Genomic DNA, 21,667 nt, shown 5'->3' with positions numbered 1-21,667 from the left:
AAAAAGTAATCATCATGAAAGACACTGTATCATAAAGATGGCAGCTCACATCATTACACAGATGCATACAGATTTTGAAATGTTTCAACTAAAAAATAGAAGACACCACAGATGTGTACTGGTGCCTTCGGGAGTACTGGTAGTAGCTGTAGCATGTGGGAGCACCAGGTTTCACTTAAAATATCTTTCTTTAATGTAGAAAATAATTATTTGTAATTTTTTGCTTTAATATTTAGTATTTTATTCAGACCTTGTCAGATTTAGTTTTATCTCGGCTCTTGACTGCGTATTGGGAGGGGCTTGCTTGGACCCGCAACGGTGGCTTTTGTGTCAGTGGTCAAAAAACACGTGTGAAGCAGAGGAAACAAAGAAGGCATGCACGAGTCAGAGAGCCATACAGAGACTAAAAAAAAGATGTGAATATACACTTCCACCTCTAGCCTGGTCCATTTCTATCAGGGTCAATGCATCAAGAATTCAAATACGTTTTTATAATAGATCGAGATGTTTTGTTTTTCCATTCTTGAAGACCTTGCGGGACCGTCCTGGTAAACTAAACCTGTAAACAACCAGGAAGAGGCGGAAATTAGAATCACAGCTATGTGTGTTCCAGTGCGTGTGTGTGTGCGTGCACTACATGTGTGGGGTCTATTTCAACAGGTGGTCGCCAGGGATTGGTGTATAGGAGGCTGGAAACAGCGGACGTGTTCCACAGTGGAACTGTCCGTCTCCACCGCCTTCATGTACTTGTTGAGGATGGCAAAGATCTCGTTGTTGAGGATCTGGTACTTCCTAATGCGGTCGGCCATCTTCTTCAATGGCTGTCAAGAAAGACACGGAAAAAGTAAGGAATCAGACTGTATCAAGAAGCGTGTAAAAGCACGTACGTAAAGAAAATAGCTAGGTCAGCACACCCACCACATTTTTGATGATTTCGTCTTTGCCATCCTGCCTTTGGACTTTGAGCAGGTGGTAGCAGAAATCGAAGAGGTCAAAGCGGCGCTGCTGTCCCAGCAGCACGATGATGGCGCAGCCGGCCCAATTCAGCCCATCCCCAAAGCACTGCCTGGAGGGTAAGACACACACAAGTTGTTTTCTTCAATGTGAGGAATCGTTTTGAGAAAGCAAATGCAGAAATAGGGAAACGCAGAGTGTGCCGGGCGCCACTCACTCTGCTGTGAACTCATGTGTGCCCACAGGGATGCAGTAGACAAACTGCATGGCGCTCCACAGGCGGTGGAACTCCATACACTCGTCGACATGCATCACACCATTGGTGGGTGGAGGCCCGCGCCACACCCCATCGTGCAGAAAACTGCGGATGCGTGTCAGGATGACCTCGAACATAGAGAGGCCACAGCACAGACGCTCTTTGGTCAGCAGGTCTCCCTCACGGGCAATCGCAATTTGCTGGAAAAAGAACTTAATCATTAATCATATTCAAATGTTACGAAATATATTTTTACAGTCACAAGAAAGGGCGTTTGTCTCTTTCTGTGTGCTTGCCCTACAGACAAAACAGTGTTGCGCTCACCTGCGGGGTTCCCAGCCTCTCGATCAGAGGCACAAGGTGCAGAGGGGCGTACTTGGCTTCAAGTCTTTTCATCCTGACCTCCAGACGCTCGCCCTCTGCGCACACACACACACACACACACACACACACAAACACAAGGAGGGAGTTGTACAACACTTTACTAAAAGGACACAAAATCAGCTGACACTGGACTGGATGCAAGCATTTAGATTAAAAAAAATTCTATACATCTGTCTTTAATTGACTGCTTGTAACTATTCTTGAAATACCTTTGATGTAAACTCTGGGCAGGATGTTCTGGAAGGGGGCGGCATGAAGCAGGTCACACACTTCCTCCTGGGACTGACATTCAAGCACAACAAAAGAGAGGGTCACTTCAAGCAAAAAGGTCAACACCCGCCGACAGAGTCGGCAGGTGGCCATGAGGCGAGATCTATTTTATACCTCATTAATGTACAATGGTGGTTCATCTTCACCTAGCACAGCTATGCTACAGCTAAAGACTGTTCTAAAGCAGTTTTTTTTTTTTTTTTTTTAAAGGTGCAATATGTAAGAAGTGGCCACGCCATGGACACTGGTACTCGCTATTCTTTCTGCTTTACTTATCCGTGATTGTTCTGTCCTGATACTGTGCTGTTAGCGGATCTGTACCTGACTCGAGTCCACTGTGACAACAATGCTGCTGTTTAACACTGCAGAACCTTGAGACTGATCACCAGTGGGGACAAGAAATTTGTGTGACAGGGAATCTTTTAAGATCTCAGTAAAATGCTTGTTTTTTTTTTAGTAGTGACTATTATATACAAACAAGCGATTGAAAGAAAGTTCCAGTGGCCAATTATAACTTATAAATTTAGTATATCCATCTTATATAGTGCACCATAAAAGTTAGTCAGACTGCTATGACCTTGATCCTGCAGAGATATGATGTTTGACAAGTCAAACTATGTCCAGTTTGTGCAGAGAAAGAGATTAAGAATGGAATGAGCACAAGTCTGTGTATTATTAGACCATAATTACAATACTGAGCCATGATCTCAGACCAGCAAAAGCAGGATTATAATTCATCTATCTCGTTAACAAATGAATAGCTCGATATAATCTGGTTCATCAACAAGAGATCAAGTTTAAAAGCATTTTATAATCTATTATATATTGTTTGTGTGTCTGTGTGTATCTGTATTGTCTGATCTATGTGAAGATAGCGGAATCAATTAGCCATCTCTTTTTAGTAAGGTGGTTACCATGGTGATGGTTAGTCAATAAAGGCAAAAGCCCTTCAGTAAAAATGAACAAATAGCAAGAGCATCTTGAAAAGATTTGGAAACTGAAGAATATGAGTCATGCACTGATTAAAAAACAAAAGTAAGTCACATCTGCTGTAATGTAGACTCACACACAAAATAAAGGCAGTCCAAATCAAATCATGCACACAAACACAGGTCAGTGCAGTCGAGCCATGGCTGAAAAGTGTTATGTACAGCAGACAGGTTTCACAGGCAATCAGAAGAGTTGGATGAAGAGCTGCCGTGTTAATGAACCAACCACCCAGAAAGGTGCTGTGACCTCTTCCATGGAAGAAAAGAACATAAGGAGGTCATGTTGGTTTACATGCCTGTTCATGCAAAAGCAAAATTAAGACTGAATAAAATACTAAAATTGTCTTTTTTGCCTCCGTGACCGATTGGAGCTGAAACTGTGCATGCCAAAAAGAAAAAAGGAAAAACACAGCAGAACAAACTAACAGGAGAATAAAGAAAAGGAGTAATTCGGCCTCTATGTTATGCTGATACTAATGAAAGTCCTAAATCCTTACCACCTGTGGTAGTTGCCAGCATGAAATGAAAAACAGTAGAGTTGCATTTCAGAGAATAAAACATCAAAGATCAAACATATTTGAGGGTAGGTGGACTGCAGGCTTGAAAATGTCTGACTGCGATATTCGCTTTAGGACATAATCAAGATCCTAAACTGGGCGGAAATCTTCAGACAACCAGGTTATTGGTCACAAAAAAAAAAGCATTGCAGTCAATAAATGCTGCACATTCACAATCCCTCAGCACCGAGTGTGTTCAGACGCCACAGTGGAAAGGTTGGAGAAACAAGAATAAATTAAAGCCGCAAGCGGCGTTGTAGGCCCTCGCCGGCCGACAGGCCGTTGAGCTGACCCGCCGACGCACGCCGCTTTTGTCCCGAGTGCTTCGCAAGTGTTTAGATTTGAGCTGCATGAGTAGCTCACAGTTTAGTCAAATCGTTATTCGGATTATATGGCCATCTGCCATCAGGAGTTTCAATCCAATATGGCCGCCTTCCTGTGTGTCTGGGGGCGTGGCCACAATACATTTTTTTTTTCCCCTGACATGACGCATGTCTGTACCGAATTTCGTGGCTGTCCGACAAAGTTGGCGTTGGACCCCTCCCCATAGGAGGGGTTGCCATCGCCATGACAACAGCGTAAAAACAACAACATGGTTACGATTGTGGTTTTTGATCGGGACCACATTAGGGACTTTTCTGGTAAGTTTCAATCATTTCTGGCAAAGTATTTTTTTAATTCCCATTCAATTTTTGTTATTGTTCTCTAGGGGGCGCTGTAAGGCTGATTGTCAAAGTTTCACTTTTAAAATGTCCAGGTAGGAAGGGTCAATAAGTGTTTAAAATCTGGTTTGGATTGGATTGTGTGTGTGTGCAAACGCTGACTCTGCAGTTTTTAAAATTATATCCAATATGGCCGCCTTCCTGTGTGTCTGGGGGCGTGGCCATAATACTTTTTTTTTTTTGCCTTGACTTGACGCATGTGTGTACCGAATTTCGTGGCTGTCCGACAAAGTTGGCGTCGGACCCCCCATAGGCACAATGCATTGTGATTTTTGTAGGTGGCGCTAGCGCGCCACTTTTTCATGCCCAATTTTAAAACACATAAAATAATTATTTTTTCGCCGGTTCTGAGCTTGGTTCAAAGTTTGGTGAGTTTTCGAGCATGTTCAGGGGGTCAAATTGCCGTTTAAACAGCAGAACAAAGAAGAATAAAGAATTAAAGCCGCAAGCGGCGTTGTAGGCCCTCGCCGGCCGACAGGCCGTTGAGCTGACCCGCCGACGCACGCCGCTTTTGTGCTGAGTGCTTTGCAAGTGTTTAGATTTGAGCTGCATTAGTAGCTCACAGTTTAGTCAAATCGTTATTTGGATTATATGGCCAACTGCCGTCAGGAGTTTCAATCCAATATGGCCGCCTTCCTGTGTGTCTGGGGGCGTGGCCATAATTTTTTTTTTTTTTGCCCTGACTTGACGCATGTCTGTACCGAATTTCGTGGCTGTCCGACAAAGTTGGCGTCGGACCCCTCCCCATAGGAGGGGTTGCCATCGCCATGGCAACAGCGTAAAAACAACAACGTGGTTACGATTGTGTTTTTTGATCGGGACCACGTGAGGGACTTTTCTGGTAAGTTTCAATCATTTCTGGTAAAGTATTTTTTAAATTCCCATTCAATTTTTGTTATCGTTCTCTAGGGGGCGCTGTAAGGCTGATTGTCAAAGTTTCCCTTTTAAAGTGTCCAGGTAGGAAGGGTCAATAAGTGTTTAAAATTTGGTTTGGATTGGAGTGTGTGTGTGTGCAAACGCTGACTCTAAAGTTTTTAAAATTATATCCAATATGGCCGCCTTCCTGTGTGTTTGGGGGCGTGGCCATAATTTTTTTTTTTTTTTGCCCTGACTTGACGCATGTGTGTACCGAATTTCGTGGCTGTCCGACAAAGTTGGCGTCGGACCCCCCCATAGGCACAATGCATTGTGATTTTTGTAGGTGGCGCTAGCGCGCCACTTTTTCATGCCCAATTTTAAAACACATAAAATAATTAATTTTTCGCCGGTTCTGAGCTTGGTTCAAAGTTTGGTGAGTTTTCGAGCATGTTCAGGGGGTCAAATTGCCGTTTAAACAGCAGAACAAAGAAGAAAAAGAAAAATAAAGAAGAATTAAAGCCGCAAGCGGCGTTGTAGGCCCTCGCCGGCCGACAGGCCGTTGAGCTGACCCGCCGACGCACGCCGCTTTTGTCCTGAGTGCTTCGCAAGTGTTTAGATTTGAGCTGCATGAGTCGCTCACAGTTTAGTCAAATCGGTATTTGGATTATATGGCATTCTGCCATCAGGAGTTTTTAAGTTTCAATCCAATATGGCCGCCTTCCTGTGTGTATGGGGGCGTGGCCATAATACTTTTTTTTTTTGCCCTGACATGACGCATGTCTGTACCGAGTTTCGTGGCTGTCCGACAAAGTTGGCGTCGGACCCCTTCCCATAGGAGGGGTTGCCATCGCCACGGCAACACCGTAAAACCAACAACATGGTTACGATTGTGGTTTTTGATCGGGACCACATGAGGGACTTTTCTGGTAAGTTTCAATCATTTCTGGCAAAGTATTGTTTTAATTCCCATTCAATTTTTGTTATCGTTCTCCAGGGGGCGCTGTAAGGCTGATTGTCAAAGTTTCCCTTTTAAAGTGTCCAGGTAGGAAGGGTCAATAAGTGTTTAAAATTTGGTTTGGATTGGAGTGTGTGTGTGTGCAAACGCTGACTCTGCAGTTTTTAAAATTATATCCAATATGGCCGCCTTCCTGTGTGTTTGGGGGCGTGGCCATAATTTTATTTTTTTTTTGCCCTGACTTGACGCATGTGTGTACCGAATTTCGTGGCTGTCCGACAAAGTTGGCGTCGGACCCCCCATAGGCACAATGCATTGTGATTTTTGTAGGTGGCGCTAGCGCGCCACTTTTTCATGCCCAATTTCAAAACACATAAAATAATTAATTTTTCGCCGGTTCTGAGCTTGGTTCAAAGTTTGGTGAGTTTTCGAGCATGTTCAGGGGGTCAAATTGCCGTTTAAACAGCAGAACAAAGAAAAAGAAAAAGAAAAAGAAAAAGAAAAAGAAAAAAGAATTAAAGCCGCAAGCGGCGTTGTAGGCCCTCGCCGGCCGATAGGCCGTTGAGCTGACCCGCCGACGCACGCCGCTTTTGTCCTGAGTGCTTCGCAAGTGTTTAGATTTGAGCTGCATGAGTAGCTCACAGTTTAGTCAAATCGTTATTTGGATTATATGGCCATCTGCCATCAGGAGATTCAATCCAATATGGCCGCCTTCCTGTGTGTCTGGGGGCGTGGCCACAATACATTTTTTTTTTGCCCTGACATGACGCATGTCTGTACCGAATTTCGTGGCTGTCCGACAAAGTTGGCGTCGGACCCTTCCCCATAGGAGGGGTTGCCATCGCCACGGCAACACCGTAAAACCAACAACATGGTTACGATTGTGTTTTTTGATCGGGACCACATGAGGGACTTTTCTGGTAAGTTTCAATCATTTCTGGCAAAGTGTGTTTTTAATTCCCATTCAATTTTTGTTATCGTTCTCTAGGGGGCGCTGTAAGGCTGATTGTCAAAGTTTCCCTTTTAAAGTGTCCAGGTAGGAAGGGTCAATAAGTGTTTAAAATTTGGTTTGGATTGGAGTGTGTGTGTGTGCAAACGCTGACTCTGCAGTTTTTAAAATTATATCCAATATGGCCGCCTTCCTGTGTGTCTGGGGGCGTGGCCATAATACTTTTTTTTTTTTGCCCTGACTTGACGCATGTGTGTACCGAATTTCGTGGCTGTCCGACAAAGTTGGCGTCGGACCCCCCATAGGCACAATGCATTGTGATTTTTGTAGGTGGCGCTAGCGCGCCACTTTTTCATGCCCAATTTCAAAACACATAAAATAATTAATTTTTCGCCGGTTCTGAGCTTGGTTCAAAGTTTGGTGAGTTTTCGAGCATGTTCAGGGGGTCAAATTGCCGTTTAAACAGCAGAATAAAGAATAAAGAAGAATAAAGAAGAAAGAATTTTTGCTTCGCTCGTCAACTCGTGTTTGTGTGTGTGTGTGTGTGTCTGTGTGTCTGTGTTGTTTAGTGTCGGGGTGTGTGTGTGTGTGCTGTTGAGTGTCGTGGGTGTGGGCGTGGGTGTGTTGGTCGCCCGATGGCTGCGCTCGTCAACCATCGGAAGACAGTTCCAAACACAGTTGACTCGCTGCGCTCGTCAACTGTGTTTGTCGATGTCTGTGTGTGTGCGTGTGTGTTGTTGAGTGTCGGTGTGTGTGTGTGTGTGCTGTTGAGTGTCGGTGTGTGTGTGCGTGAGTGTGTTGGATGCCGAGGGTTGACGAGCTGCGCTCGTCAACTTTGTCGAGGGTTGACGAGCTGCGCTCGTCAACTTTGTCGAGAGTTGACGAGCTGCGCTCGTCAACTTGTCGTCTTCTGCGTTGCAAAAGCAATAGCCCCTTACGCCTAGAATAGGCGCTCGGGCCTAATAAAGAATTTTTGCAAAAACAATATAACTTTTTTTCTGAGTATGCGGTTTTTACACAAAATACATTTTCGGAATGGTCTCGACGAAGGCCACGCGTCTGTGGGGGCACACAAACACAAGTTGACGAGCTTCGCTCGTCAACTCGTGTTTGTGTGTGTGTGTGTGTGTCTGTGTGTCTGTGTTGTTCAGTGTCGGGGTGTGTGTGTGTGTGCTGTTGAGTGTCGTGGGTGTGGGCGTGGGTGTGTTGGTCGCCCGATGGTTGACTCGCTGCGCTCGTCAACCATCGGAAGACAGTTACAAACACGAGTTGACTCGCTGCGCTCGTCAACTCGTGTTTGTCGATGTCTGTGTGTGTGCGTGTGTGTTGTTGAGTGTCGGTGTGTGTGTGTGTGTGCTGTTGAGTGTCGGTGTGTGTGTGCGTGAGTGTGTTGGATGCCGAGGGTTGACGAGCTGTGCTCGTCAACTTTGTCGAGGGTTGACGAGCTGCGCTCGTCAACTTTGTCGAGAGTTGACGAGCTGCGCTCGTCAACTTGTCGTCTTCTGCGTTGCAAAAGCAATAGCCCCTTACGCCTAGAATAGGCGCTCGGGCCTAATAAAGAATAAAGAATAAAGAAGAATTAAAGCCGCAAGCGGCGTTGTAGGCCCTCGCCGGCCGACAGGCCGTTGAGCTGACCCGCCGACCCACGCCGCTTTTGTCCTGAGTGTTTAGATTTTAGCTGCATTAGTAGCTCACAGTTTAGTCAAATCGTTATTTGGATTATATGGCCATCTGCCGTCAGGAGTTTCAATCCAATATGGCCGCCTTCCTGTGTGTCTGGGGGCGTGGCCACAATACATTTTTTTTTTGCCCTGACATGACGCATGTCTGTACCGAATTTCGTGGCTGTCCGACAAAGTTGGCGTCAGACCCCTCCCCATAGGAGGGGTTGCCATTGCCATGGCAACAGCGTAAAAACAACAACGTGGTTACGATTGTGTTTTTTGATCGGGACCACATGAGGGACTTTTCTGGTAAGTTTCAATCATTTCTGGCAAACTATTTTTTTAATTCCCATTCAATTTTTGTTATCGTTCTCTAGGGGGCGCTGTAAGGCTGATTGTCAAAGTTTCCCTTTTAAAGTGTCCAGGTACGAAGGGTCAATAAGTGTTTAAAATTTGGTTTGGATTGGAGTGTGTGTGTGTGCAAACGCTGACTCAGCAATTTTTAAAATTATATCCAATATGGCCGCCTTCCTGTGTGTCTGGGGGCGTGGCCATAATACTTTTTTTTTTTTGCCCTGACTTGACGCATGTGTGTACCGAATTTCGTGGCTGTCCGACAAAGTTGGCATCGGACCCCCCATAGGCACAATGCATTGTGATTTTTGTAGGTGGCGCTAGCGCGCCACTTTTTCATGCCCAATTTTGAAACACATAAAATAATTAATTTTTCGCCGGTTCTGAGCTTGGTTCAAAGTTTGGTGAGTTTTCGAGCATGTTCAGGGGGTCAAATTGCCGTTTAAACAGCAGAACAAAGAAAAAGAAAAAGAAAAAGAAAAAGAATTAAAGCCGCAAGCGGCGTTGTAGGCCCTCGCCGGCCGACAGGCCGTTGAGCTGACCCGCCGACGCACGCCGCTTTTGTCCTGAGTGCTTCGCAAGTGTTTAGATTTGAGCTGCATGAGTAGCTCACAGTTTAGTCAAATCGTTATTTGGATTATATGGCCATCTGCCGTCAGGAGTTTCAATCCAATATGGCCGCCTTCCTGTGTGTCTGGGGGCGTGGCCATAATACTTTTTTTTTTGCCCTGACATGACGCATGTCTGTACCGAATTTCGTGGCTGTCCGACAAAGTTGGCGTCGGACCCCTCCCCATAGGAGGGGTTGCCATCGCCATGGCAACAGCGTAAAAACAACAACATGGTTACGATTGTGTTTTTTGATCGGGACCACATGAGGGACTTTTCTGGTAAGTTTCAATCATTTCTGGCAAAGTATTTTTTTAATTCCCATTCAATTTTTGTTATCGTTCTCTAGGGGGCGCTGTAAGGCTGATTGTCAAAGTTTCCCTTTTAAAGTGTCCAGGTAGGAAGGGCCAATAAGTGTTTAAAATTTGGTTTGGATTGGAGTGTGTGTGTGTGCAAACGCTGACTCTGCAGTTTTTAAAATTATATCCAATATGGCCGCCTTCCTGTGTGTTTGGCGTCGGACCCCCCATAGGCACAATGCATTGTGATTTTTGTAGGTGGCGCTAGCGCGCCACTTTTTCATGCACAAATTTAAAACACATAAAATAATTAATTTTTCGCCGGTTCTGAGCTTGGTTCAAAGTTTGGTGAGTTTTCGAGCATGTTCAGGGGGTCAAATTGCCGTTTAAACAGCAGAACAAAGAAGAAAAAGAAAAAGAAAAAGAAAAATAAAGAAGAATAAAGAATTTTTGCAAAAACAATATAACTTTTTTTCTGAGTATGCGATTTCTACACAAAATACATTTTCGGAATGGTCTCGACGAGGGCTACGCGTCTGTGGGGGCACACAAACACGAGTTGACGAGCTTCGCTCGTCAACTCGTGTTTGTGTGTGTGTCTGTGTGTCTGTGTTGTTTAGTGTCGGGGTGTGTGTGTGTGTGCTGTTGAGTGTCGTGGGTGTGGGCGTGGGTGTGTTGGTCGCCCGATGGTTGACTCGCTGCGCTCGTCAACCATCGGAAGACAGTTACAAACACGAGTTGACTCGCTACGCTCGTCAACTCGTGTTTGTGGATCTCTGTGTGTGTGCATTTGTGTTGTTTAGTGTCGGGGTGTGTGTGTGTGCTGTTGAGTGTCGTGTGTGTGGGCGTGAGTGTGTTGGATGCTGAGGGTTGACGAGCTGCGCTCGTCAACTTTGCCGAGGGTTGACGAGCTGCGCTCGTCAACTTTGTCGAGGGTTGACTCGCTACGCTCGTCAACTTGTCTTCTGCGTTGCAAAAGCAATAGCCCCTTACGCCTAGAATAGGCGCTCGGGCCTAATAAAGAATTTTTGCAAAAACAATATAACTTTTTTTCTGAGTATGCGATTTCTACAGAAAATACGTTTTTGGAATGGTCTCGACGAGGGCTACGCGCCTGTGGGGGCACACAAACACGAGTTGACTCGCTGCGCTCGTCAACTCGTGTTTGTGGATCTCTGTGTGTGTGCATTTGTGTTGTTTAGTGTCGGTGTGTGTGTGTGTACTGTTGAGTGTCGGTGTGTGTGTGCGTGAGTGTGTTGGATGCCGAGGGTTGACGAGCTGCGCTCGTCAACTTTGTTGAGGGTTGACGAGCTGCGCTCGTCAACTTTGTCGAGAGTTGACGAGCTGCGCTCGTCAACTTGTCGTCTTCTGCGTTGCAAAAGCAATAGCCCCTTACGCCTAGAATAGGCGCTCGGGCCTAAAAAGAAAAAGAATAAAGAATTTTTGCAAAAACAATATAACTTTTTTTCTGAGTATGCGATTTCTACACAAAATACGTTTTTGGAATGGTCTCGACGAGGGCTACGCGTCTGTGGGGGCACACAAACACGAGTTGACGAGCTTCGCTCGTCAACTCGTGTTTGTGTGTGTGCGTGTGTGTCTGTGTGTCTGTGTTGTTTAGTGTCGGGGTGTGTGTGTGTGTGCTGTTGAGTGTCGTGGGTGTGGGCGTGGGTGTGTTGGTCGCCCGATGGTTGACTCGCTGCGCTCGTCAACCATCGGAAGACAGTTACAAACACGAGTTGACTCGCTGCGCTCGTCAACTCGTGTTTGTGGATCTCTGTGTGTGTGCATTTGTGTTGTTTAGTGTCGGGGTGTGTGTGTGTGCTGTTGAGTGTCGGTGTGTGTGTGCATGGGTGTGTTGGTCGTCCTCAACAGCATGGCAAAGTTGGATGCCGAGGGTTGACGAGCTGCGCTCGTCAACTTTGTCGAGGGTTGACTCGCTACGCTCGTCAACTTGTCTTCTGCGTTGCAAAAGCAATAGCCCCTTACGCCTAGGATAGGCGCTCGGGCCTAATAAAGAATTTTTGCAAAAACAATATAACTTTTTTTCTGAGTGTGCGATTTCTACACAAAATACATTTTCGGAATGGTCTCGACGAGGGCTACGCGTCTGTGGGGGCACACAAACACGAGTTGACGAGCTTCGCTCGTCAACTCGTGTTTGTGTGTGTGTGTGTGTGTCTGTGTGTCTGTGTTGTTTAGTGTCGGGGTGTGTGTGTGTGTGCTGTTGAGTGTCGTGGGTGTGGGCGTGGGTCAACCATCGGAAGACAGTTACAAACACAGTTGACTCGCTGCGCTCGTCAACTGTGTTTGTCGATGTCTGTGTGTGTGCGTGTGTGTTGTTGAGTGTCGGTGTGTGTGTGTGTGTGCTGTTGAGTGTCGGTGTGTGTGTGCGTGAGTGTGTTGGATGCCGAGGGTTGACGAGCTGCGCTCGTCAACTTTGTCGAGGGTTGACGAGCTGCGCTCGTCAACTTGTCGTCTTCTGCGTTGCAAAAGCAATAGCCCCTTACGCCTAGAATAGGCGCTCGGGCCTAAAAAAGAGGACAAAAAAGAAGTACCGTAGTATAAGCAGAAAAAGCCACAAGAGTAAAATAACGGCACCAATGGACGTGAGTGTCTGCACAACAAATATCCTACCAGAGCTTGCTCGATGAGGAGGCAGAAGAGGATGGCGTTTCCCACCTCCCTTAAACTCTGAAAGACATCCGTCTTCAGCTCAGCGTACTCGATGATATCCTTCAGCTGATGATGGAAGAACTCCAGGATTCCTGGGAGGGCACAAGCAGAAACATATCCAACCGTGCAAATGTGCTAAATGTACACTCACAAACATATACGGTATCTACAATATGATGGAGCATCTTTTCATCACTGCTGCCAAACTAGCCCCCCCACCCCCCCATGTGGTCGATCAACTGCTACCAAGGTGATTTCAGCAGGTTGGCCAAATTGCCCTGACCTACATTTAATCTGGTCATCAGGCCCACTCAGAAGAGCGTAGGAGGAGCCTTAACTGCCGACAGTAAGATCAAAGGCGCCAAGACATGTGCAGAACATCCGTAATCTGCAGCTGACTAAGCCCTCCTCACTGGGACAGCCCATCTGACGGGCCTCTAATCCGCACACGGTTCAAGTGAAAATCCACGGAGGTCATTCAGGAGCGATGCAAAGTTAGTAGGGAGAAACTCTTGAGGAGCATCTCTTGTGCACATCAAGACGCCTGCTTTTCTGAGAGAGCTGTTTGAGACAGAAATGACGGACGCTGTCCTGCAGCATCTGTTTGCTATTTTGAACCAAGACTGTCACAGATGTTTCATATAAGTGTCTGGGAACTGTGTTAACTTGTGCAAAAAAAAGAGTATAATATGGTACCTTTAAGCTGTTTTCACACAGCAATTCCACAACATAAACCTATTTTTAAGAAGCCCTTTAAAATAGTCAAAAACATCCCACCCAGCCTTCCCTGCCTTTTATTTAGGGGGGTCTGTTTCGATTTCACTTGCTTGACTCCTGACTTGTGGAAAAAGGGATCTTTAAGCTCATTTTTTTGGGTCATGTCAAGAGAACCCAGTTAAACGCTATTATGTATTACTCAGTATTCTGTATTTTACCGTCATAGTATTACAGTAAGTGCCATGCATAAAGTAATAAAGCTTTATGTAACCCTATATACATCTAAATCATTGTAACAATGTGGACTATAAGCTCACCTGGGGAGCCATACTCATGGCGTGGTAGGCGGCAGATTTTAGGCATGACTTCTATGAGTGTCTTAACGTACTGAAGTATGGTGCCCTGCAGCTGTCAAAAAAGGAAGGCAGATCGTAGGAAGCAGTAACGAGGGAAGAAGGAACAAAGTAAAACCTTAGGATGCAACACACTGACGGGTAAAGAAAGGAAAGTTGAGAGGGATGCAATGGAAAATGAAGCGAAAATACCAGGCTCTTGACAATTTTAAGCAGCTCCTCCATCACTACGGCAATGCCTTGGTAACCAAGGAGACGGCAGATGGTCTTGAAGTGGGGTGGGCCAACAAAGTTTCTATAGGAGCTGTATATGTGGGAGTAGGCAATGTTCAGAGGCTGTGAAGAGATACAGAGAATGACAGTGTTAATCGTCACTCGCTGCTACACACACGATTCTGGAATAGTCTTTCCTGTACCTTGGAGCCATAAAGGTAGTAAGGCTGCACATTTGCTGGCTTGTCTCTTTGAGGCTCCTGTGTGAAGGGGATGGCTGTACGCACAAAGCTGAAGAGGAAAAATCACGTTTAAAACCCCAGAAGTACATTTCACTATAGAACGCATATTAGCAAAAAAGATACACCAGCAAACAGACCGGTTGGTGGATCCATTGTAGCAGTAGTTGGGGAGGAAGTCAAAGTTGAGCTCCCAGAAAACGTGGAGGGTGATTCGCCCGTAGGGAGCAGAGACGTTGTGGTTGGCCTCGCGGAACATGGCGTCAAAGCTGTCCAGAGTCATGTGCTTGCAGAGGAGCCGGTGTGTTAGTCTGTTGATCTCCAGCAGCCATTCCAGCTCCTGCCGCGGACATAAAGAGAACGTCGATGGAGGACATTGAAAGGTTCCTGCTAAGATTTGGAGCGTGTGACTCTGGTGTGTGATATTACCACTATGGAAGTGAGGTCCTCGCTCTCAAAGCGGCTGATGGCATGGTCCAGAGACTTGTACATCGCAGCAGAGATCCTCTGGGTGATCAGGCGGTTCAGATCGATGGAGCGTCCCAGCAGCTGTTGCAGAATGCAGAGCATAAATGACCGAAAGTGCAATAAGGTATTTCATTAATACAAAAAACTAAAATAAAAACGGATGTGCATCAGAAATACCGACTCCACTGACAGGACTGTTGTCGCGTTTCCAGTACCTGCACATGTCTCTGCTTGAGCAGCGTCTCGTAGCGGTTTGATGGCGGGTAGGGGATGATCACGCCGTAGTTTTTACACTCTGCTCTGAAGCGCTTGTCGAGAAGGACACTGTGCCACATGGAATTTCCTTTAGCACACATACACAATTTGCCATATCTGCCAACAACTCTTCATCATAAGCCTCTCCTACCTTCCGGCCATTGCTTTGTAGTAGGCAAATATCTGGTCTGCTAACTTATAGACAAACTGGTCGAAGCAGAGGTTAACCTAAAAAAACGAGAAGCATGTGAAAGAGCTCTTTCTGAAGAACAAGCACGCCTTTGATTTTTTTTTTTTCTTCAAGGGACAAAAAAAATCTGACCTCGGCTTCGATTTCGTCATAAAGGAACTGCTTCTTGAACTTGGTGAGCGCGTAATAACCACTGTCATTATACAAGTCGAGCGGATACAACACATATCTGGAGGCGGAAAATGGTCATTATAATAAAAGAGTGCAAAGAGCATGCAAGTTCATTCATGGGTGTTTTGTCTCACTCCATCATAGAGGGCTCTTTGGTCTCCAGGATGTGGTCAGTGAGGATCCACGGCATGGACATCTCAATAGGGAACTGGATTCGGCGGCCCATGGTCAGCTCTAAGAAGAACTCTCTGAACCACAGCTGGGAAAGATCACAGCACTGCTGCAGAGCCTCTGGGTGGGCACAGGGCGGAGAGCAGGAGAGGAAAGGCGTGCAATTAATTTGATATCCACACACAGCTGGTCATTTTAGTTCGTTTGCATGCGATGCTGGGAGTGTATTCACCGCTGAAGTTGAGTAGGTGCGTGAAGAAGAAGGACTGTTTGTGGAAATCCTCTATGGCCACCACTATAGGTCCGTCCAGACTGCTGCGAAGCGTCTTCTTAGACCCGCTCTTGTCTGCTATCAATGACTCCAGCATGGTGCGCACCATGTACAGCTGCAAGAGATGGCCAAGATGCAAGGAGAACATTATTCACGGCAAGCTTCAGTCAAATGGAATAAACTTTTTATAGATCATTTCCACCACGGTAGGAGCTTTAGGAGGAAAAGGAACAGCGAACAGATTTGTAATTCTTACTCAAAGAGCTCTACCATATAAAAAACATTATTTGCTAAAGTGCAGAGAATTCAGAGAAACAATCCATCAGCTGTCAAACTTTGTAATGTGTTCCAGTTTCATTCGTCTTATAGTCTGGTAATCTGGTCCTTGTGTTAGAACCGGTTATAAAAGCAGAGCATTTGTGCCAAAGGACAAAGACGCTCCTGCTACCGGAAGAGTGTTTGCGCTGATAGACCATATCCTCTGGTCATTGCACACATTGCAAGGCTAAGTGTTCTCCAAAGGGCTGTCAGGTCTGCGTTAACTCAACTAAGATCACAATCACAATCCCCCTACTTTCCTCATTAACCTGAACCTGCTTACCTCTGCGGAGGAGTTCTAAGCACCATACTCCATGGAATCAGTCAAACGAAATGAAGAGAGGGCAACAAGATTAAACTGGAGTACCGTTGCTATTAACATTCAGTCTCTTGAAGCGGCATTACCATTTGTCAAGGATCGCCACTTCATTGTTCATTCTTTCATATATATACACACGCATTTTATTTACAAGCCATTTGCGTGTTTGCACTTTGGGCCACTTGCGATACGTCGATGCACTTTTACAGCAAAAACTGCTGCGCGATAAAAATGATAAACTAGACTTCATAGTGGACTTCCTCACATGGCATGGCCCAACTACCAACAAAAAAAAACCACAACCCTGTTCAGTCCCGCGTCTTAGTCTTACCTGTGTGCTGGAGGGTCCTACAGCTCTGCGGGGCACTTTGATGTCAAATCCACCTTTGGGGTCCTTCTCTCCCCTCAGACAGGGGTCATTTGGAGGTTCTCTCGCCCCATCCCAGTCACAGACGGTCTTACGAATGGCCTGGAGAACACTGTAGACCGGGAAAATAGGATTAGAGCGGGCTTAAGGATTTTGGATTCAAAAGCACAAGAGGCATAAGGATAGGCTTGAAGAACTTTTGATCAGGTCATCATTGTGGGTGTGCACCTAATGAGGACATTCTTCTTCTTGCGCACAGCCTGGCGCAGAGGCTCCCGAAGGGTCATCTGGGCAAAGTCCTGCAGTGCTGCATATATGGTATTCCTGATAGCTTGGTTAAACACTGATTCCATTCGACCCATCAGAACCTACAAAGATCATTATACAGCAATATGATCATCATTTGGAAGAGCCACTGACCATCAATGCACTACATAGTACAGAAGGAATGTTTTTTGTTTTTTTTACATTTGCCTTCTTGCAGTAACTCAGATGAGAAAACATTACAGATGCCAACGAGACATTTTTCAAATGTCCAATATTATTCCAACATTAGCAGTTTTTCTCTTTGCCCTCAATCCCCCCCCCCCCCCCCCCCCCCAAGACACGTATCAAAGCTAAAGCTCCCTGGAGGAGGTGCAAAGCCTACAATGATGTCATAGATGGCCTCAAATTTGAGAAAATATTTTCTGAAAGGTAGCATTTCTGGGTCACTGCAGCAGGACAAGATGCGGGACAAAACGTATGTTACATGATATATGGCCTTAAAGACACTAAAAAACACCCAGAATACAAATATAATTTATGATGTAATACCGTGCTGACAATGTCTGGAAGACAATGAACGCCCGCATGGTGTGCGCTCTCTCACATTTATACGTTTTTTAACGTTTGAACTGACTTTTGATTGTCACTTGAGAGAACAGCGACTCAAAACCTGTCGGCGAAGTTTTACCTGCAGCCCTTTAATCATGGCGATGACCTCCACCAGGGCAAATTTCTCCTCGCTGGTGTAATTGTACCGGGTGGCCCGTTCATACTCCTCCGCTGTGCCTGGACAGTCCTTATTGCAGAATTTATCTGTGGGATGGACCAGCTTCCATGAATACTGAAAGAGACAGAGAGAACTAGAAATAAATGGCAAACACAAGAGCTCACTGTCAAAAAAAAAAACCAGACACAGCTATACCCCCTACACCCGCGCACAAACACAGCCAGTCTCGCCATTGACTCACAACTTCCATGACATGCGTGCTCCACTTGGACAGCAGCTGCAGGCCCCTCAGGGAGAGGTCGAACAGCTCTCTGTACTCCTCGTCGGACTTCTGGCTGTCCAGGCCCGAGCCCGTCACCACCTCGCTGTTGCTGTAGCGCGCCAGCTCCGAGATGAACCGGATGTGGTCCTCCCTGATCTGCACCATCTGCTCACACAGGTTGTACTGTGGCGAGATGCTGCTCTGGGTGCACGTCCACCTGGACACGCAAAAGGAGAAAGCGGAACGGGTGAGGACGAGCGGGAGCAGACGAAGAGCACACGAGATCAGCTCTCTCTCTCTCTCTCTCTCTCACTTGGACTTGTTCTCCTCGTAGTGAGCGCTCGTCTCGATGTAGCGCGACAGCTCGATCTGCATGTCTCCGAACAGGGGCACCACTTGAAGCTGAAACAGCGAAGGACGCCTCGCGTGTCACGACATAAAGCAAACTCTGGGTGGGAGACGCGTTGAAAAGCCAAAGCCAGCCTTACTTTAAAGAATTTATCGATCTTGCTCAGGTTGATCCTCTTTTTGGCGTCGAGCTTGTAGATGTTGCTCACGTTCCCATCCATCAAGTACAGACCGAATCCCATCACCTGATGCACAGGAGAGGCCACAAGCAAAAAAAAAAAAAGGGCCAGTTTTTAACAGCCGATCGGCAGCCTGCGACAGCTTACCGACGGGTCAGATGATGCGTCGACATGTGTGCACCTTCAGCAGCATGTGTTTCTCACTGGGAGTCAGATACATCTTGTTCTCATAGTAGTCCACACAGATGTTGACAATGTCGGCCAAAAGTTCCTCGTAGCCGGGAATCACCTCCAGCTGTTGGTGGAGGCACTACAGGGAAACGGGGAAGGTGACAAGGGGGTCACCTTTAACCTTCATAAGCTCACGCGGTACATGCCGCATACTGATGAATATCAACAAGAGTTAATGCATGAAAATCCTGGAACTCGGGAACGTCACCTTCTACGCAATCAGAAAAGATATTGTAAGGAGAGATTACAAATGTCGGGTTATTAGTTGAGATGGTTGATACGTTTTATTTCTGCTACTCCGTTTGACTCAAAATGTCTGTGCACCAACCTGAGTGATCCTGTTGTGGTTGGCTAAAAACATGGAGAGGTTCTGGGACTCCTGAATGGACTGAGGGTCGGCCATCTTCCTCAAGAACTGGGCCGCCCTGGATGTAGAGGAGGGGTGGGGGGGGATTTGAATTTGACAAGGCCCCAAATACAATATTCTACCATTTGACCTCTACTTGTCCTTCGCTACCTTTTGTAGGCAGAGTGATCATTCTTAACGCTGCACTTCATGTTCTTCAGTTCATCCAGCACTGCAAACATGTTGATGAATTTGCCCAGGGTGAGCAGGTAGGCCTCGGAGACAAAGTCCTTCCTTCTCTCGGCATGACACAGGCGTTTCACCTCACTGCAGAAACGCTCGATAGCTTTCCGCTGCAAAGACAAAGAAAGGGGCTTATCAACAAATGTAGATATTATTAAAGTCTGACAAGAAACCCTGAGGCCATCGCAGAAACCCACATTTACGGTTTTCCTTAGGATGCCTCAATCTATTTGAGTTAATCATTAAATAGAAAAGAAACTGGCATTCTTTACCTGGAAGTACATGAACTTCATCAGCTTGGTAACTTCAGGCTCCAACACCTCCACGGTTTTCTCATAGATCTCAACTCTGTTCGGCTGCTCGTTGCACTTCACCTGGTAAACACAAGATGGCGCCATCATACAGTATGAACTGGTCCTGTAGGTTTAGATTAGCTGGTCCATTCATTCATTCATCTTTTGGAGCTGCACCACCCACTGCACTGCCCTAGCCGGTCCGTTATTATATCTCATATTTTATCACTTTGTCAAAGATTCCTAAAATCATGCACGAATATGAAATCACTAAATGCAAAAATAAGGAGGTCCTGACTGCTGATAATCATTTTCAGAATCACTAGCCCCTTTTTCCCATTCAGTTCAAGGCAGGATTGTGAAACAGAGAAAGAGAGCGATCATAGTAAGCATTGTTCTAGTGTGTGTGTGTGAGTGTTTGTGCTCATGTTTATGTGTTACCTGGGGAATGGCTCTGGAGCAGCTTCTCCAAGTGTAAAGCATCACAGCATACTCATGTCCTTCCTCCAGCATCTCATTCTGCACAAATAGATGGAGACAGCATTCACCCTGGATTAAAAGTAGCATGCAACCAATGAAAAAAACCCTTCGGTTACTAATGGCAACCACGTACAACCAGCGTGAATGGGGTTTGATTCCAACGCTTTAGTGGTGGAACATTTCTTCCATTCAAGATTTCTCAGTCTGAATGGTCCTCAAATAGACCAGCCTCAACCTCAATGTGACTTCCTGATTAAATAAGGTTTAAATAAGGTTAAATTCAGCACTAGTTCCCCTCATTGTCAGTCGAATCACACTCTTCATTCATTCAGCAGCGGGGGAAACAGTTTTACTGGTCCACTGCCTGCCTCTTGCACCAGTGTGTGTGTGTGTGTGTGTGTGTGTGTGTGTGTGTGTGTGTGTCTTTAGACATCCTAACAGAAGCCAAGACAAATCCCAACAGAGCCAAATGATAATCAGTTCCGTTAATAGAAGGCTGTCTTTCAGCAGACCACACTGCTTGCCCTCATGTATTGATAAGGCGAAAATTAAATTCTTAAAACACACAAACAAACAATCTATTCAACCAATCGGATGCAATAGTCAGTGTGTTAATGAAAACTGGAGCAAAGGTCTCACCATGCTGGAGTGGACTGTCGCCTGCTCTATATAGCGGGCAATTCCGGTCACAAACGCATTCCTGTCTTCAAAGTTGGTGTCAAAATTGGCCTGCGGGAGGAGGGAGACGGGAGAGGAAGGCATCCATTGAAGGGGTCGGGACAATCGGTGCTTGGTGGCGTCAGCGTGTGGCAACTCGTACCTGGTACATGATGGAGGAGGGTGGGGGTTCGATGCATGGCTGCTGGTCTGGGAGGGGCAGCTCCTCCAGCAGGTCCACGTTGGACAAGGCATCCTCCAGGGTCACGTGGGTCGTCATGGCAACAAGGCGTCACTCACACAGCAACCCAGTCTGACAGAAACAAAGAGGAAGTGAGGATATGCAGATTTCTTTGTGCCTCACTTCTAACTACAACTTTATTATCCAACTATACTTAGTAGCACGTCGATCATTACCAAAAGTTAATGAACGGCCTGCAGCCAATCAGAATACAGAATTCACCCAAACCGTTGCAAACCATGTCAGCTTGCAAGATATGTTAATGTGATGCGATTGGTGTTTGCAGAATTCTTTTGATGGAATGGCTCATGACTTAGTCATTAAGCTTCACAGCAACAGCTACTGGTATTACATTTAAAGACCTTGTTAATTATTGAAGTTGGCTACAGGCACTGATCTGGATTATGTTCACCTCACAATAACTCATTGCAGAGGCTAGAGGGAAGTGTCAACACATTTACTGCAACGCAATTAGAGTACCAGTATATGGGTGCAGCATTCTCTAATATATACATAAAGTTAGTTGTTATTTTCTGTGTAGACTACATATTCCCGTTAGCCTTAGTCTAGGTTAGGACTAACTACAGCACAAAGGACACAGCATGCATGAAGGATGGTGCTACCAAAAATCTGAGAATCTGACATTGAAGTCTTTACAACAGCTTTATTGTGCTTTTTGTTTTTAATTGTCAACTATTATTTCTTTGGTCCTGCAAAAAGCACAAGCTTGTATTTGTAGACACCGACCTGTTGAAACCTCAGCAGGGGAGGAGAGTGGACTTACTCTTTCATTTATAAAAGAAAGCTCCCGGTCTGGGCTCCACCTGTTTTTTGAAAAAAAGAAT

At 45.9% G+C, this 21,667-nt stretch overlaps 1 protein-coding gene across 1 annotated transcript; it reads right to left on the bottom strand.

Annotated features, from left to right (window-relative positions):
- Positions 1–653: 653 nt before the first annotated feature.
- On the bottom strand, positions 654–20,861 carry cyfip2 (cytoplasmic FMR1 interacting protein 2). Its single transcript, XM_068740875.1, has 30 exons — positions 20,745–20,861; positions 20,564–20,653; positions 19,886–19,963; positions 19,424–19,525; positions 19,080–19,261; positions 18,891–18,987; positions 18,513–18,641; positions 18,293–18,397; positions 18,118–18,206; positions 17,784–18,021; positions 17,504–17,656; positions 16,777–16,916; positions 16,513–16,660; positions 15,506–15,659; positions 15,237–15,393; positions 15,064–15,160; positions 14,893–14,969; positions 14,702–14,810; positions 14,448–14,567; positions 14,159–14,358; positions 13,983–14,070; positions 13,759–13,902; positions 13,531–13,621; positions 12,458–12,588; positions 3,351–3,353; positions 1,804–1,876; positions 1,535–1,629; positions 1,172–1,410; positions 919–1,066; positions 654–821 (listed from the first exon to the last, which is right to left on the bottom strand). Exons 1-30 carry the CDS (start codon positions 20,859–20,861, stop codon positions 654–656), a joined length of 3,762 nt encoding a protein of 1,253 aa, XP_068596976.1.
- Between the last annotated feature and the right edge of the window lie 806 nt (positions 20,862–21,667).

Source organism: Brachionichthys hirsutus, chromosome 6 (assembly GCF_040956055.1).
Source record: "Brachionichthys hirsutus isolate HB-005 chromosome 6, CSIRO-AGI_Bhir_v1, whole genome shotgun sequence".
Lineage (NCBI taxonomy): Eukaryota > Metazoa > Chordata > Actinopteri > Lophiiformes > Brachionichthyidae > Brachionichthys > Brachionichthys hirsutus.
Note: the sequence above shows the minus strand (reverse complement) of the source record. Positions and strands in the feature narration are given on the sequence as shown.

What these genes read in the sequence shown, in the direction of transcription:
- cyfip2 (XM_068740875.1), bottom strand. Translation starts at nt 20,861, where the DNA reads ATGACGACCCACGTGACCCTGGAGGATGCCTTGTCCAACGTGGACCTG. An exon ending in GATCACTCTGCCTACAAAAG is followed by an intron (nt 18,988 to 19,079) that starts GTAGCGAAGGAC and finishes CTCTACATCCAG; the next exon opens with GGCGGCCCAGTTCTTGAGGA. An exon ending in AGATCGATAAATTCTTTAAA is followed by an intron (nt 18,207 to 18,292) that starts GTAAGGCTGGCT and finishes TCGCTGTTTCAG; the next exon opens with CTTCAAGTGGTGCCCCTGTT.